The sequence below is a fragment of the Acinonyx jubatus genome, chromosome B1, assembly GCF_027475565.1.
Source record: "Acinonyx jubatus isolate Ajub_Pintada_27869175 chromosome B1, VMU_Ajub_asm_v1.0, whole genome shotgun sequence".
In the NCBI taxonomy this organism is placed as follows: Eukaryota; Metazoa; Chordata; class Mammalia; order Carnivora; family Felidae; genus Acinonyx; species Acinonyx jubatus.
This window is the reverse complement of record NC_069382.1, coordinates 119,655,874-119,674,282: the sequence shown is the minus strand read 5'-3', so window position 1 is coordinate 119,674,282 and position 18,409 is coordinate 119,655,874. Positions and strand designations below refer to the sequence as shown.

Here is an 18,409-nt window from a genome sequence, read left to right as displayed (position 1 = left end):
AAGGTGCTAGTAAGACTCAGCAAAAGAGGATGGAAAAGAATCCACATGTTATGGGAAGCATTGAGTTCTTCCTGTCTTACCATCTTGTCAGCTTGGACAAAAGGTAGTCCCCCATGACATCTCAGGAACCCCAGTTTTCAGGCTACTTCCCACTGGAATTCAAATGGTTCATGGGAAAATCCCAAACATTGTATTTTTACTTTTATTTTTAGGTGGATATTTCTGGGGATTGTAAGGTGACATACCAGGCTCATCAAGACAAAGTGATCAAAATTAAGGCCTTGGATTCATGCAAAATAGAGAGGTCTGGATTTACAACCTCAAATCAGGTATGATTGATATCACTCTCTTTAAGGCATTCAAATAATTACATTTTTATAGATTAATTTAAAATAGTAAAAGAATAAGGTAACGATATAATTTTGGAATATTTGTGATTTTTAGTTTAGGGTATTGTTTCATACAATGTCAAATGAAAAGGTTTGTTTTCATATGTTGTAAGTTTGGGCGGTGAAGGGAAGATATTAAGGGGAAGCTCTTTTGAACATCAAAAGACAGTTTGCTACTTGACTTGATTCAAAGATAAAAAGCTTATTTTTACAACTACAAATATCTATCTATCTATCTATCTATCTATCTATCATCTATCTATCTTATTTAGGTCTTGGGTGTCACTTCAAAAGCCACGTCTGTCACTACCTATAAGATAGAAGACAGCTTTGTTATAGCTGTGCTTGCAGAAGAGACACATGCTTTTCGGATGAATTCTCTACAAACCATTGCAGGCAAAATCATATCAAAGTAAGATAATGCTGGAATATAAATTTTCTTTCCTATTCTTTTATATATTATCATATTTGGTTTTTACATGTATATGTTAGACATGTTAAATATATATATGTTTTATGTATATTTAGTGCTTCCTCATTTTGACTGTTAGCTTCTTGAAAACTGTGATTACATCTTGTTCATCTTTATTTTTTCACATCATCTATAATAATGGGATATATTAAATACTTACTGTTTATTTAATAGAATTTTATTTAAAAATTGTATCAATTGTTTATTGAATAGAATTTACATTTAAAAAAGGCAAACTACTTGATAAGTTCTGGTTTATTTTCTCATTTCTCTGTCAGAAGTTTACAATGATGAGGTTAAAAAGTGGTGACGTTTGCATGTTCTCTCCTTGAGATTTTTTTTTTGTTACTGTTGTTAAAAAACACATAAAAGATTCCATAGTAAAGTGATATGACAGAATTTTTGTAGTCTTGATTTATAGTACTTACAAATTCAAGCCTGTTATTTCAATTTAAGAAGATTTCTCTGATCAGAAGTTCTCACAGGCTTAAGAACTAAAATTTTCAAATCTAAGAGTATGTGTTCCTTTAAGATTTTAATTTAGAAAAAGATTTTTCTAGCATTAAATGTATTATATCTTATACCATTGCTTGTCAAATGTTTTCTCTGAAATAGCTCCAATATCAGAGATCAGTGGATGCAAAATCTTGGGATAAGTGCTTCAAACCATAAATGCTTGAAGTATTTTTGAAGTCTCATCTGGATAGAATTTTGCATTTTACTTTGTACCATATTACTTTCATCTATTCTCGTACAAAATAAATATTTTAAAGTACGTACCAGGTCTATCAGATTTCCATTGCTTTATAGCAAACCACTCCAAAGTCAGTGGTGTAAGAAGCAACAATCATTTTATCATTCTCTCATAATTCTGAGTCTTGCGTTGGTTCAACTAAGCATGCCTTGTTTGGCATCTATTCTGCAGTTGCAGACAGGCACTGACCAGAGCTGGTTCAAAGGTTGCTCCCTTGCCTATTTGGTACCTGGGCTGGGAAGACAAACTACTGAGGCTCCCCAAGCATTTCTCTTTTATCAATATGTGGCCTCTCAAAATGGTAGCTTTGGGTAGCCAGACTTTGTACATGGCGGCTCAAGTCTCCGAAGGTACAGGCGCTGCTAGCATTCCAGATGAAGGCTGAATTTCCTTTTAAGATTTATCCTTAGAAGTCACACAGTGTCACTTCTACTGTCCCTCTCTTAGTTGGGGAAGTCACAGAGTCCTGCCCAGGCTCAAGGATAGGGATGCAGACTCTACCACTTGACGGGAGAGAGACACGGTTCTGAAAGAGGCAAAAATATCTGTGAAACCATTTTTAGTAAAAAAGATTTCTTAACTGTCTTAGTTAATAAGTGGTGTGTGGTTGTACTGATGGTATTATTTGCAGAAAGTAGGGCTAAATTCAACAGAGGTGACATCACATATCTTGTTCAGCATCCGGGCAAGTTTTTTTCCCTGTATTCTCTTAAATCCAGACTTAAATTTTCAAATCTTTGAATAAAATTTTTGCTCCAAAAAGACTTCATAATTAACTTGAGATCTGTTACTGAGATATTGCAGTTTGAAAGATATGGACTTCCATAGTGTGAATAAATTGTTTGCCAAGAGAATGGTAATTAGTAGCTTGTTCACGCAAAGGAAAACTGCCTATGTGGTATTTCTCTTCCTTGTGGTACAGGCAGAAATTGGAGCTGAAGACCACTGAAGCAGGCCCAAGACTGATGTCTGGAAAGCAGGTTGCAGCCATAATTAAAGCAGTTGATTCAGAGTACAAGGCCCTTCCCATTGTGGGACAGGACTTCCAGAGCAAGTGTAAAAGATGCCCTTCTGTAAGTGTGAACAACTGCATTGAGTGGTCGGATAGGGGAATACTCAAGGCTTAAAATTCCGTTTTCTTTTTGTTTCCAATGGAAGCTTCAGTTAATTCTTTGAAGAAAGTTTATAAAGAGCTACCAGCCACCACGGAATTATAATGGCACTATCTTAACAATATGCACCTGAGATGATGTGTAATCCAATGATATTTAACAAATAATTATCATCCACTCATCTCAAGTTAAAAATGTTATGACTTAAGTAAGGGCAGCTTCTGAATAGTAGTACCTAGAATACCTGGGGGGGATAAAGGCCCTAATGAAGTTAGGGGAAAGCATATAGTGTCAAGAGCATGGACAGGATCTGAATCCTGAAAGTTTTCGCCACTTAATAGCAATAAGTCTTTAGGTGAAATATTTTGCTGAGCTCAGTGTTCTGAGTATTGGTTTGAGAACTAAAAAAGGATGCCAAGCTCTCTTCTAAATTAGGAAACATTTTTCTACCATGCCCCAAACTCCTCTACAATTATAGGCAAAACGAGATCTCACATCTCCCAGGCAAAAGATAGGTCATCTTATAACATTTTAAAATCAGCAAAGAGAAATTTCATTTATTACACGAGTCAGTTGTGATGATGGCTACAGATGTGACCTTAGGATCTAGCATTTCCTAATACTTAACCTCTTGTCAGGAGAGCAAACCCTGAGCATGAACAACAGAGCAACATGCTCCATTGGTAGCTACCAGAAGATTCTGTTCCCTTGGGTTTTATTGGTATTCAGAGAAGTAGAATTATCAAGAACGAATACCATAATTTGCTTAAAGTTCAAGACACTATTCCTTGCTAATTTCAAATTTATCAAAATTGAACTAAAGAAAAAACAGAAAAAATAATTCTCAAATTTTGTTTTCCCTTTGTTTTTCTTCCATATATCATTTAATATTCTACTGTGATTTTCTAATGTGTCATATGGAGGTGGAAATTATATAGGAAAGTGACTAATGAAACCAATCATCTTTTTTAATACTGTGAATTATTAATTTGTCTCCCCCATGGTTATTAAAAAGAATAAGCTGTTTAAGATTTTTGATAATTACTTCTTCATTATCGTAGGAAGCGTTGATGTCTTTGAGCAATTGCTTTTCCAATTTCCATATACTGTCACCATTGCAACCCTTCAAAGAAAAAAAATCTGAATTCACACTAGTGTTCTTTCTGCCCTCAGAAATGACCCAGTAAATATTTAGCTAAGAATAGCTAGAATTTTGCTTTGGAATATCCTCTTAAGATTAGATACACCAAGAGGAGTTTGAAAAAGAGAAAATATGTGTCTATTGCTTATTAGAAGGACTGAATAATTTAAAAAATCGGTAGCATGCTGATTACCTCAGAATTAGAGAGCTAGAGGTGACTAATGGGATTAAACACATTATTTACAAGTAGGGGAAAAGTGGCAAACTATGAAAAATCAGTTATTTAGCTTATTTCAAAGCCAGAATATGTCACTAGTTAGAATTATTTACTATTTTTAAAACCATAGTAGAATAACAATAGTAGGAGAATTACTTTTATCTAAATAATACTCTACTTAACATTTTAAGTAATGAGCAGTTCAGACCTCAGTGTAGTTAAACATTGCATTTCATAAAAACAATAAAAGAAAGAGTTAGAATGGGGAGCTCACGGTATTACAAATACTGATTTTCAGTGAGTTCCCTGTAAATAATAAACCTGACACAATTATTCGGCAGTTTTGATTTATTCCCCCTCCAACATATCCTGCTGTTAACGAAAATTCTGCATAGTTCTAGTATGGTAGTCAAAGCCCGGCCTCACACAGAATTTCCTTAGGGTAACCATGGAATGACCTTCTAGGCCCAGAAGCCTGATTTCTTTCGAGCTAAAGAGTAATAGACAAAAATGGTGCTCCTGAGAAAGAATCATACACAGGGTCGACAGGCCTCAATATTTGTCTCCGTGAATCCCAGGAATGTGATACTGGCAGGTAGCAATCTGGCATATTGAGGCGATACAAAAAGCTTCTTTTGCTTGTCAGATACAAGGAAAAATTTGTTTCTGGGGAGAACATCCCTTGTCAATGTGGATGTTCAGAATTATGAACGGGGTGCGAGCCTGCAGCCATGTTTTCTTGCAGCTCTCGGAGCACTGGCAGTCTACCAGAAAACACCTGCAGCCTGACAACCTCTCTAAAGCTGAGGCTGTCAGAAGCTTCCTGGCCTTCATTCAGCACCTCAGGACTGCGACTAGAGAAGAGATCCTCCAGATCTTAAAGGCTGAAAACAAGGAAGTATTGTAAGTTCCCGAATACTGTGTGGCATTGTCTGTAGAAAAGCATTTCTTGGTTATTAGCTTTAATTAAGCAAGAAAGATTCCATTTATTTATTTATTTATTTATTTATTTATTTATTTTTATATTTATTTTAATGCTTTTATTTATTTTTGAGATTGAAAGCCTGAATAGGGGAGGGGCGGGGGGGGGGGGGACAGAGGATCCAAAGCGGTGGCTCTACCTGACAGCACAGAGGGGCTGGAACTCACCAACTGCGAGATCATGACCTGAGCCGAAGTCCGCGCTCGACTGAGCTCCCCAGGCGCCACAAAGAAAGATTCCTTTTTAACCAACTGCCCAACCTCCAAATCAATTATTGCGTTGTTTTGTATTTTCATCAGTTATGCTTCAATATGGTAATTTAACAATTCCTTGACCAGAAATGTAGTAACAAGGTTTTAACAGTGACTCAGAATGAACATATTTTGAGTGTTTATGAGTTTAAATCAGGTCTAAATTGGTACATACATAAGGGAGGGGAGGGCTTCATCTTGATATGTGCTGCCTCCTGTTTTTGGACCTATTAATTTACATTTGAAGAGATTGCAGAGTTGATTATAAAAACAAAAAAAGAATATGACTTTTTCGATTGAAAAATGAAAAATTTTATTAGAGATCCAATGATCATCCCCATCAAAGCCATGTTTTATATAGAAAATTGAGAATGGAGGTAAATAGTCAAAAAATATAGAAAAAGACATCTGTATGCTACTTGAATGTTTGGTGAAAGTATGATTCATTGCACACACATAGTGAAGAGTTGACTTAATTCTCAAATTAATTTTGTAGATGTAAATGTTTTATTATTTTTAAAATTTTTTTTTAACGTTTTATTTATTTTTGAGACAGGGAGAGACAGAGCATGAACAGGGGAGGGTCAGAGAGAGGGAGACACAGAATCTGAAACAGGCTCCAGGCTCTGAGCTGTCAGCACAGAGCCTGATGCGGGGCTCGAACTCACGGACCGCGAGATCATGACCTGAGCCGAAGTCAGCCGCTTAACTGACTGAGCCACCCAGGCGCCCCGATGTAAATGTTTTTTGTCTGTAATATAGAATTTGTAAATACAAATTCAACTATATGATACTAACTACCCTCATGATACAGAAAATAGCTTAATAAATTTGACTGTCAAAACTAGCCATTAACATAATCAAAAGTGGAAATTGGCCAACTTACACACACACACACACACACACACACACACACACACACACACAGCAACAGCAGCAGCAATAGCGGCAACAGTAGTCACTGAGTACAAAGGACTCAACTCAATTCTCTAAGACGATAATTTAGCTTTTTTTTTTTTTTTTTTTTTTAAGAATTCTGTTTATTCTTGAGGCACCTGGGTGGCTCAGTTGGTTAAGCGTCTGACTTTAGCTCAGGTCATGATCTTGCGGTTTGTGGGTTTGAGCCTGGCATCAGGCTCTTCACTGGCATTGTGGAGCCTGTTTTGGGATTCTTTCTCTCTCCTCTCTCTGCTCCTTCCTGACTTGTGTGCACCTATGCATGCATGCTCTCTCTCTCAAAAATAAATAAATAAATAACTTAAAAGTAACAAAGAAGTCTGTTTATTCTTGATTGTATTTGTTATTTACTTGCCTTGAGGACATTTAAAAAAATTGATAGGAACTCCATATGACTAAACAGAGTTGGTTGCTCTCTTCAAAAATAAGTATTTAAACCAGAAATTGAAAAATACACGAAATAATAAATTCTCAGACTCATGTTTTAATCATAGAACTTTAAAAAATATTTGTAGGGTGATTTTTCTTTATAGGAAAGGAAAAGATACTGACCAGAAAAGTTTAAAAATTAGCTATTAATTTAGAATGGAGATTGTATGACACTTTAACCTTATGTGAGTCCTAGAAACCTTCAGGTGGCAACAATTTGGATGATTTCATGATGTATTTTCTAAATCAGATTACAGGTTTCTCCTGCTATCCAAAAGTGGAGACTTCTATGAAACCTTTTGTAACCCGCAATTGTGCAAAGCAACGAATTACCATTAATTTACGTGGCAAATCTTTTGACCATTTCCAGACCCCCAAAATAACTTCTTTTAGGTTTTTCTGATACCTTAGGCCATTATCTTGCTAATGGATTACACAATACATTGAGAGAAAGCACAGATACTCACAGATACAGTTCTAGGCTATCGTGACTTGATTGTAAGATGCTGAGTGTGCTTCCCAGGGAAGGGGCTTGGTGGGGCTACCCTCACTGCTCAGGGTCCACACTGCCTCTATAACAGGCTTGCTGCAAAACACGTTGAATGCCATTTAGCTTTTAACCTTTTTTTGGTAAAAGCAAAATTCCTCTTCAGGATTTCTTTTGGTTAGCAAAAACAAGTACTAATGTAGGTCTTTTGTAAAAGCAAAGTAGCCTAACACAAACTTTGGAAAAGCAGGAGATACTTGTATGTACATAATATTGTGCCATATCATATGTAGACCACATGTAGCATAGTGTAATGGAAAGGATGCTAGGATAAACTAAAATCAGAAAACCTCGTTTCTAATTTTGGCTTCCAACAGCATATAACCTTTGAGCAAATTGTTTCCATTTAGCTTCTCCAAGTTTCACTTTCAACATCTGTAAAATACAGAGAATAATTTTTTCTGTTTATGGTAGGATAGTGCAAGTCAGGGTGGTGGAATATAACATTTCCCAAAGAGTCCATTGTGTGTATCCTGTAATTTGCAGAATACTAGCAAGTATGGCAAGAGGAAAGGATTCTGTGAGCAACTGAGTTAGAAAAGCGTGGGGTGAAACCAAATCAAATAGTTTTCTTGGCTGTAGAAATTTTCAGCATATTTAATCATATAATATTAGGTGTAAGTTTCCTTAAACATTTTCTAAACTTAAACAGCCTTGAAGATCCCTTTGCTTACAGCATGTTGTAGGACTAGAACCACATGGACAACACTTTGGGAAACACCAATGTATTTAAAAGATCATGGGGGTACCTGGGTGGCTCAGTCAGTTGAGCATCCGACTTTGGCTTAGGTCATGATCTCATGGTTTGTGAATTTGAGGCCTGCGTTGGGCTCATTCCTGTCAGTGCAGAGACTGCTTTGGATCCTGTCTCCTTTTCTTTCTGCCCCAAACGCCCCCCTCAAAAATAAATGAGCAGTTTAAAAAAAATTACAAAATAGGGGCGCCTGGGTGGCTCAGTCGGTTGAGCGGCCGACTTCGGCTCAGGTCACAATCTCGCGGTCCGTGAGTTCGAGCCCCGCGTCGGGCTCTGTGCTGACTGCTGGGAGCCTGGAGCCTGTTTCAGATTCTGTGTCTCCCTCTCTCTGACCTCCCCCATTCATGCTCTGTCTCTCTCTGTCTCAAAAATAAATAAACGTTAAAAAATTTTTTTTAAAAATTACAAAATAAAAGATCATGGATACCTGAGACACCTCAGGTCAGAAAAACCTTGAGTTCCAACTCCAGCTATACGCTTAACACCTATAGGGCCTTGAAGTCTGTTTCTTCATATGTAAGGGGGATATTAGTATTAAACTGACAGAGATGTTTACTCTATTAAGTGAAGTAATTGTTAATAGCAGTGTATTTTTATTGAGTATTTACCACATGTCAAACACTATTCTAAGTGCTCTGCATAGATTATGCAGTCCAGTTCTCCCAAAAATTTGAAAGTAACCACTATTTTTAACCCCATCTTACAGACGAAGAAGTGAAAGCAAAAATTGCATATTTAAAATTTATAGTGCAATACTTACATAATAGGCACCTAATAAGTATTATCTCTCAGTGTCTGCTGCATTCACTAGGTTTTTTGTTAGGAACAAAATGATACAGTGCAAGTATATCATTTTTTTTTTATAGTATAAAGCACTAAACACATGTACGGTGTGTGTATACAATGTGGAATATACTTACATACATGATATATTCATTAGCATGACAACTAGTTTCAGGAATTTTACCATCCCAGACTCAACTAACCAAAGATTCTTGATGACTGGTATATCTAATGAGAACTTGCCTATAGGAGTTCCATTCTGCCCACACATAATCATTATGGTTGAACATTGGGATATACCATGGTACTTTTTATTTTTAGAAACAATGGGCAAAATCTTCTCCCTTGGATATGAATTAAAGTTAAAAGAATTTCCTAATAGCACCTGAGTTAAATTAGGCATTTAAGAAATGTATATATTTGTCGAGATCATTAGAGAAAGAGAATCAATATTTGAGACGATAACTCTGATGTATTACTCGTAGAGAAAAGAATTTGAACCTAGTGTATAATTTTTTGACATACAAATTTCCAAATTATGTTTGACTTAGGCTATTATGTGAAGTTAGTTGATATATTCTGAGTATACATTGAGCTAGAGAGCGAGGATTTAAATGGGAGGTTTAAAACAAAATTAGGGGGTCTTTTTGAGGGAATTATTCATTTTTTTGTTTATATAAAAATTTCACTTCTTTATGAAACTTAGATCAATGGAGAATCTGTGAATGGTAGAGATTTAAATAATTCCTTAAGCACGCTAAAAATTGATATCAATGACTCCCCCTTTTTTGTAGACCTCAACTGGTGGATGCTGTCACCTCCGCTCAGACCTCAGACTCATTAGATGCCATTTTGGACTTTCTGGATTTCAAAAGTGACAGTAGCATTATCCTCCAGGAGAGGTTTCTCTATGCCTGTGGATTTGCCTCCCATCCCAATGAAGAACTCCTGAGAGGCCTCATTGTAAGTCAAATGAACACTGTGAAAATAAAGTTTGTCAGCTGCTAAAAAGTTCATAAGACTCTAAACAGGAATTGGGCTATCTTCCATCCATTAATCATTAACTGTAGTACACTATTTCACATAATGTCTTCTTTGCAATTCCTCTAAATAACATAAACTATACCATATAGAAATATAAAGATTGTATTCACCCATCATATAATGTGACATGGGATAAAATTTCAGAGGAGATGAGACTTGGTTATGCTTCAAAATTTTATTTTATTTTATTTTATTTTATTTGTTTTTTAAGTTTATTTATTTATTTTTGAGACAAGAAAAAGAAAGCACGAATTGGAGAGGGGCAGAAAGAGAAGGAAAGAGAGAGAATCCCAAGCAGGCTCCACGCTGTCGGGGCAGAGCCCAATGGGGGCTCAAATCGAAGAACTGTGAGATCATGACCTGAGCTGGAGTTGAGTGCTAAACTGACTGAGCCACCCAGGCACCCCCCAAAATTGATTTTAAAAGATTTGTTTTGAGTTCAAAAGTCTTCATAGCATTTAATATACAATACATTGAAGAGATACAATTCTTCCAATATTAAAAAATTTATATTGGAAATAAAACTAGACTTCTCTTGGGTCCAAGATTTAAAAACAAAATGTGCACTTATCTGCTTATGATCTAGTGGAATAACTCATAATCTTTTTGGAAAGTGAGATCGTTTAAGAACCTGATAAAAGCAATGAAACCCCGGGGCACCTGGGTCGCTCAGTTGGTTGAGCATCCAACTCTTGATCTCGGCTCAGGTCATGATCTCACAGTTTGTGGGTGCAAGCCCTGCATTGGGCTCTATGCTGGCAGCAAGGAGCCTGCTTGGGATTCTGTCTCTCCCTCTCTCTGCCCCTTCCCCTCTTGTGGTCTCTCCTTCTCTTTCTCTCTCAAAATAAATAAATAAACTTTAGAAGAAAAAGAAAAAAGCAATGAATCCCCTCTTCACCCATACATAACATTTTGCAGATCTCTTGTTTTTCCTTTTTTGTTCACTAACCCAGTGAGCTCAATCCATAAACCTCTCAGGAGTTCATAGACTTCCTGAGTTCATAGTTCATATGTTAATAAGACTTGCATAGGAGAGATTCTATAAACTCTTCGATTCAAAGTTAGGTAGTGAATTTGCAAGTATCCCCAAATCAAAATTTTGAATTTGCTATCTAGGAACATAAAACATTTCTCTTAGACATTGGTTATTTTGTGTCTTCATTTCTAAAAATGTCCCTCAGAAATGTTTAAATATTTTGATAACCTATTTTATCTCTGTTTGGCTAATAGAGTAAGTTCAAAGGTTCCTTTGCGAGCAACGACATTAGAGAAACTGTTATGATCATCATTGGGGCCCTCGTCAAGAAGTTGTGTCAGAATGAAGGCTGCAAACTCAAAGTAAGTGTGAATCCAATCTTGTGTGTTATATAGTTCCAGATCATTCTATGTCTTACTGAGCTGCCCACCACTGGCCCTCCTATTTCCCCTTACCTTACGCCACTTTCTTTATTTCATAGCAATTATTGTTATCTAACATACCTGATATAATTCCGTTATTCATTACATTTATTGCTTATTTTTGTCTTCTACTGAAATCATAAGATCCATGCATAAATGGATCTTTGTCTTGTTAACGCCAATTGCTTAAAATAATATGTGATGCATAATGTTCAACAAATGCTTGCTAAAGAGTAAATAGTCTATTAATCCCTCACCAATTGTATTTACTAAGTGCCCACTATGTATGCAGCCTTCAATGGCATGTATGGTATAGTTCTCATTCTTAGAAAAAATATTAGACTTTAGGGCTATCTCCTAGAGGAGAACTTTATAAGTGTGGTTTGCAGTTTTGAGTTTTGATGGTGTGAATTTAGTTATTTCTAATTACCGAAAACTTTACATTTTATTTTTAATTTCATTTGCTCAAAGTTTATCCATTTGCCAGAGTGGACTACCAACTTTGACACCTTTCTCATAAAAAACCAAAAACTCACTTTGTAAGCTTAACTAGATGTAGAAAATCCAAATAGATTAGTATCCAATATAGCCTATCTTTCTATAATGCAAATAGATTGAAAATGTTAAATATATAAAAAGTCTTTTTCTGTCCACATTTATTATATAGCCAGCTCATAGTCAGCATTTTTCTTCTATTTCAAAAAAGACGTCACTGTATTATTTTGCTTACAGAATGCTTGCTCTTAAAAATAATAGAGAAAACATTCTTGAAACCAAATGGTTCCAAAAGAGGCAACCCATAACTAGAATGTAAGCTAAGTGTGAAAAAGATTACTAAAAAAGAAATGGCATTGAAAATGTTTGAGTATCAGCTTAGTGAGCTCAGGCAGAGATCAAATTTGTACTATTTCTATGACATCAAAGAACTGTAACTTCTTATATTTTCCAATTTCCACGATTATATGAGTAGCCAATTTACCTCAGTAATCCTGTATCCAATATCTTGGCTAAAGACAAATCTCATACCTGAAAACGTCCATTCACATAATTTAATGAACATCTACTCTGTGCTAGATGTGATGTTAATCCCTTAATATAAAAATGCGTAAAATATTCTACCATCCTCAAAGATCTTTCACTCCATTTCTCAAATACAAACAAAAAATAATATTGAAATATAAACGAAGTGCTCTGAGAATATGGAATATGTAGCAAACTATTCTGTTTGGGGGTGCTAGGGAAAGTTTCACCAAAATAGTGATATTTGAACTTTGTATAGAAAAGCTCTTTAGGTGAAGAGATGGTAGTATGGAATGAAGGACATTCTAGGAGAAATACAACAATGCATGAAAAGGCCCAATATCAAAATGGGTCTGATATGCCTGAGAACATGAGAAATTCTGTGGGGCTGGAAAACAAAGTATTCATATTTATGGGGCAGATAGATGAGAGTGGAAATACAGAAAAGAGGATGTTTATTAATGAGAAGCTAACAAGTCTGGCCTTCATTCCATAGAGAGAAGGGAGAATAGTGCGTTTTTAGGCAGGTGAATGATATGCTTAGATTTTTTTTTATTTAGAAAGAAGCAGAGTGTATGGACCAGCTGTGGACTGGATTAGAGTCAGCAAGATTTGATTGGAAATATTTGCAACAACTGGGCAAGAATAAGTAAAGGTCTGAATTAACATAGAGGCAGCAGGTAGAGAGAAGGAGACAGCTTCAAGAGCCATTTAGGAGGTAGAGTTAATAGTACCCAGTGACTGATGGGATGTGGGTGGGTAGTGTGAAAGAGGTAAGAAGCTGGGTGACTATTAAGCTTCCAGGGTAGGGTACTAGGTGTGGTGATGTCAACCACTTAAGCACAATTTATAGAACCCAGTTTGGGGGTTGGGAGGAGGGTAGAGCTATGAATTTGTTTTGGTCATGTTAAATTTGAAGTCCTTTGGGCCACCAAGTTGAGTTGTCCAAAAGGCAGATGGCCATATCCACCTGCAGCCCAGAAGAGGAGTTAGGGCCAGGAACAGAGAGTGGCTGCAACCTTGAGAGAGAATAGAATAGCACAAGAAGGAAACTGAACAAAGGATTAAATGTAAAGTTTTGCTGATAACAGGAGAGCCAAGTTCTACTCACATCTTTAGATTTACCTTGTAGGTAACTCAAAACTATCCACTATCACTGTCATTCAATTCTGTTAATGTTTTTGAGCAACTTTTAAAACAATGCATCTTTGAAGAAAATTAGTCACCAGATAGATTGTTGTAAATGCTCACATTTTCTTTTCAACACGCTGCTATGGAATATTCATCTATCTCCAGCCCAAATCACAGACATATGAATAGGAAGAAAATGATGTACTCTAAGCAAAAATTTAAGGTATCTCCTTACAAGGCATACAATACTTCTATTGCCCAAATGGTACCTGCCATCTGATAGACTACTAAAGATTTTCCAGCATTTGCTAGCATGAAAGCTCCCACCTGCCCTGTGACAGTCTGAGTGGCAGCTGGTCAAGTTTACTCATTGAGTACAAAGCCCCCTATTTCTTTTTTCTATTAGTTTTTGGCGTACATTTCAACCTCCTTGCCTCCGAATTTTGTTTTTCCTCAAATTTGCATTTGAAAAAATTCAAACCTATAGAAAAGTTGTAAGAATAGCACAATTCCACAAACATCTGTGTACCCTTCATCTAGATTTGCCAATTTTCAACATCTTGCATATTTCCATTATGTCATTCTGTTTTATTTCATTTTATTTGTACTTATATTGAACCATTTGAGATTGAGTTGCAGATATCTGGCATTTTACCCCTAAATGCTTCACTTCTAATTACTTGAGGACTATTGCATCTTGGCCCTTAAGATGGACAAAATACGTATATTTATATTTATATTTATCATATGGTGAGTGCATACTGCTGTCTTTAATTCCGGGCCAGTACAACAAGCTTCTTTCTCTCCTTCCATGCCATAAATTTATCTTCCTTCTCCTATAGTGAGAACCTTGGTGTTCTAGAACATCAACCTGTTGATTCATTTGCTCAGGCCTAAAACGCACACAAAATAGTTTGTGAATTGCTACACCGATATTGCTACAAAAATCAGACTAAATAAAGGTTAAGACTTCATCACAGCTCTTTTGTTTTGGAATATACTAAAGATAGACAGCCAGATGGGGCACCTGGGTGGCTCAGTTGGTTAAGCGTCCGACTTTGGCTCAGGTCATGATCTCATGGTTTATGGGTTCAAGCCCCTTGTCGGGCCCTGTGCTGATAGCTCGGAGCCTGGAGCCTGCTTTGGATTCTGTGTCTCCCTCTCTGTCTGCCCCGCCCCTGCTCATGCTCTCTGTCTCTCTTTCTCTCCGTGTCTCTCAAAAATAAATAAATGTAAAAAAAAAAAAAAAAAGATAGACAGCCAGGGGTCTATATTCAGAAGTCTCTGTTATTCTTTTTTGTTTAGTTATGTTAGCAGTTTGATACACATATACATTCCCTGCTGTTTGAATTCACTTTTAGCAATCTTCCATCCTTGCTGATTGAGTTGTATTTCTTGAATATGTGAAATATTGACATGGTTCAAAAGTCAAAACTGCATTTTAAAAGCATTCTCAAAGGGGTCCTGTTCCCTTTCTTACCCCTTCCACCCATTCTCACCAGCCTCCTCCACATAACCAGTGTCAGTTTTTGGTTTCTCCTTCCTGTGCTTCCTAAGCAAATGTACACACACATTTTTACTTATTTTTTCTTTCACAAAATATACACTCTTTTGTGTCTTATTTTGTCCTCCTAACAACATACCCGGGAAGTCATCCCATACTGTTCTCAGAGATCTTCCTTGTTCCTTTTAGCAGCGCTTAGAACTGCATGTGTCGGCATACCAGTGTCCTCAGCATCTCCCGCCTGTGGTCAGTAGGTGGTTTCTACCATTTTGCTGTTACAAATAATGCTGAGATGAATAATCATAGGCACATTTTTTTCTCGTTTTTGGAGACATAGCCTCAGGGCTAGGGTTGCTGGAACAAAATGCAGATATGTTAGCTTTTGCCAGTTACCTTCCTTAGGAATTGTATCATTTTATGCATCCACCAGTAATGCACAAGAACGCCTATTTCCCCATAGCCTCAATAGGAAATTGTCTTATCAAACTTTTGAATCTTTTAATCAATCTGATAGTTGAGAAATGGCATTTCTCTTATTACATGTGAAATTTAGTGCCTTTCCTTCCATTTAGAGACCTTTTATATCTTCCCCCACTCCTATCCTTCTCTGTCTCTCCTCTGGTGTGTGTGTGTGTGTGTGTGCGCACGTCCCTGTAGCTTAATTTCATAATTTCCAAATCCTACAGATGGATTAGATTTTAGGACTCTTTAAAGATGAAACTGAAGCCCCTAAAACATAGATAGTGACAAAAACCAGAATCTAGGTGTCCCTATTTTTACTTTGCTTTTCCATTGACTTACTAACTTATACTCAATCATTTTTTTCCCTAGGCCAGGAAAAGGGGCCTTTTTGATTAAAGAACATATGTGAAAAGTACCTAGCAAAGTATCTGCCATATAGAAGGCATTTCTCTGAAATATTTTTTGAACTGTATGGCAGCATTAATCAAATTTTGATTCAAGTGGAAACAAGCCCTTTTTAAACATTGAGAACAAGACCTTATGGTCAAGTTCTAAGTATTTTCACCAAATTATTACTTAAGAAGACATACGTGGCATCACTTAGGTGCCATTTAATTGTTGCTTTAGAAATTCAATGAGTGGATAGTTTTACGAATAATCGATCACAAAGGAATTTTAAAAATGACTTTATACATTCAGAATGTGTTCAAAAGTAAATATACCTATTTTTTTTTTTTTAGTGTTTACTTATTTACTTTGAGAGACAGCAAGTGCGCATGTGCACACAAGTAAGGGGCAGAGGGAGAAAGAGAGAATCCCAAGCAGGCTCTGTGCTGTCAGCATAGAGCCTGATGCCAGGCTCAATTCCACAAGCCATGAGATCATGACCTGAGCTGAAATCAAGAGTCGAATGCTTAACTGACTGAACCACTCAGGTGCCCTATATATCTATTATTAGTTGTATAAATTGCTTCTTATGAATATGTTAATTTTTGCATTTCTTAAAAAACAGAACACCTTTATAAAGTATACTTATTCATTTTTATTGTGTGTCTCAGTCAGGCAACTAGTGCAAAACTTTCTAAAACTTTAGCCTGTTTTTGGAGTGCCTGGGTGGCTCATTCAGTTGGGCATCCGACTTCAACTCAGGTCATGAGCTCACAGTTTGTGGGTTCAAGCCCCACGTTGGGCTCTGTGCTGACAGCTCAGAGCTTGGCGCCTGGTTCAGATTCTGTGTCTCCCTTCCTCTCTCTGTGCCTCCCCTGCTCATGCTCTGTCTGTCTCTCTCTTTCTCTCTCTTTCTCCCATAAACATAAAAAATAAAATAAAAATTAAAAAAAATAAATAAAACTTTAGGTTGTTCTCTTAGGTCCAAGAGTGAAGCCAGTGTTGTCCAAGCCTTGTGTAATTTGTGGTCGTATGTATGTTTGAGGTAGTATGTGATTTTTTTAGGCAGTGGTAGAAGCCAAGAAATTAATCCTAGGAGGACTTGAAAGAGCAGAGAAAAAAGAGGACACCATGATGTACCTATTGGCTCTGAAGAATGCTCTGCTGCCGGAAGGCATCCCACTCCTTCTGAAGTTTGCAGAGGCTGGAGAAGGGCCTGTCAGCCACCTCGCTACCACCGCTCTCCAGAGATACGATGTCTCTTTCATAACTGATGAGGTAAAAGAATATTTGTAACATAAACAAAAGAAAAGAAGCATGCCTAAACTTGAGTCAAATGTGAAGTTCTCTGAAGTCATCCTATTTTTTTTTTTTTCCCAAACTGAGGATCTCTCTTTCCTGTTTAGAAATAACTCTTAAATTGAATTTAAGGCTATTTTGAAGCAGCCTCACATTTTGAATAGATAATGTCCCATATCCTGAAGCATAAATATTGAAGCACATTCTCTTATTTTAAGAAACAAACTCTTTCCAGAAATATCTTTACTTCCATAAGTTTTAAGATGCTGTTAAATTTTCAACACTGAAATATCCTGGCTTAAGGATTACTGTGGTGGTTCCTATAGCTACCTTTTCAGGAAGCCATCTAAATTAAACTTTTCTAAGAGCGGAAAAGTCTATAAGCCTCAAGATAAGCTGTCTGCTGAGAATGATATTTCCGGTTTGCAGCTGAGAACCCTCCCACTGCTTTTGTGTCAAAGTCGGTAGGCTGCAGAGCATGATGGCTAGGGCCACAAGTGTTTGAGACAGACAGACCCACAAATAAATTCTGGCTGTTCCTTCCCAGTTGTTTTGCTCAGGTTAGTCATTTAACTGCTATATACCTGAGAACAAGGACAAGATTTAGAGGAAATAAAAAAAAGCAGAGGGAAGTGGGAATTGAAAGAACTGTTCAGAAATGCCTAGTACAGAGCACCCCCACCTCACTCCATACCACATAATGCTAGTAACCAATGAAATTATTCGTTGCCACAGAATGCCATTATTTTGGCAAGTTTTCTTTGGTGTTAATATTTTGTTTTAAAAAAAAAAGTCCCTAATGTAGCCTGTGGACTCCGGGTGACAATGATGTGGCAGTATGGGTTTTATCAAATGTAGGATGCAGGATGTTGATAGAGGTGAGGTTGTATGTATGTGCTGGGCAAGGAGGAGCCTGGAAGCAAGGGATATATAGGAACTCTCAGCTCAGTTTTGCTGTAAACCGAAAATTGCTCTAAAAAATGAAAGTTTTATTAATTTTAAAAAAGGATAAAGGGAAGATCCTGAGAGACTCCATTGTAAGGAAATATCAGCTAATATAGCCATTGCTCCCCAGAGATCTATTGCTATGTGACAGTAGTCTTTAAAAGTCAATATTAGTTGGGTAACACCATGATAAGCTACAATAATAAACGGGCTACAAAATCTCAGCTTATCAAAAGTTTATTTCTCATTCATGCTATGCCTAGTGTAGGTAAGGAAAATGTGGCTCTAAGCCTACTAAAGTAGTAATAAAAACAGAGGGAGAAGGCACAGCAGCTCTTAACTGTCTCAGTCTAGAAGTTTCCCATGGCCGTTCTCTTCATAGTCCATTAGCTACAATTACGGCCCCAACCTGACTGCAAAGAACCTTGGGA

The 18,409-nt window shown here is 36.8% G+C and overlaps 1 protein-coding gene across 1 annotated transcript in view; it reads left to right on the top strand.

Annotated features, from left to right (window-relative positions):
* The window catches only part of MTTP (microsomal triglyceride transfer protein), a 46,097-nt gene that overhangs the window by 14,814 nt on the left and 12,874 nt on the right, over window positions 1-18,409 (top strand). The window contains exons 5-11 of the mRNA XM_015069100.3: window positions 213-329; window positions 662-801; window positions 2,538-2,688; window positions 4,831-4,988; window positions 9,583-9,751; window positions 11,063-11,170; window positions 16,800-17,012. Coding sequence (XP_014924586.3) covers window positions 213-329; window positions 662-801; window positions 2,538-2,688; window positions 4,831-4,988; window positions 9,583-9,751; window positions 11,063-11,170; window positions 16,800-17,012 — 1,056 coding nt within the window. The remainder of the gene's footprint in view (window positions 1-212; window positions 330-661; window positions 802-2,537; window positions 2,689-4,830; window positions 4,989-9,582; window positions 9,752-11,062; window positions 11,171-16,799; window positions 17,013-18,409) is intronic.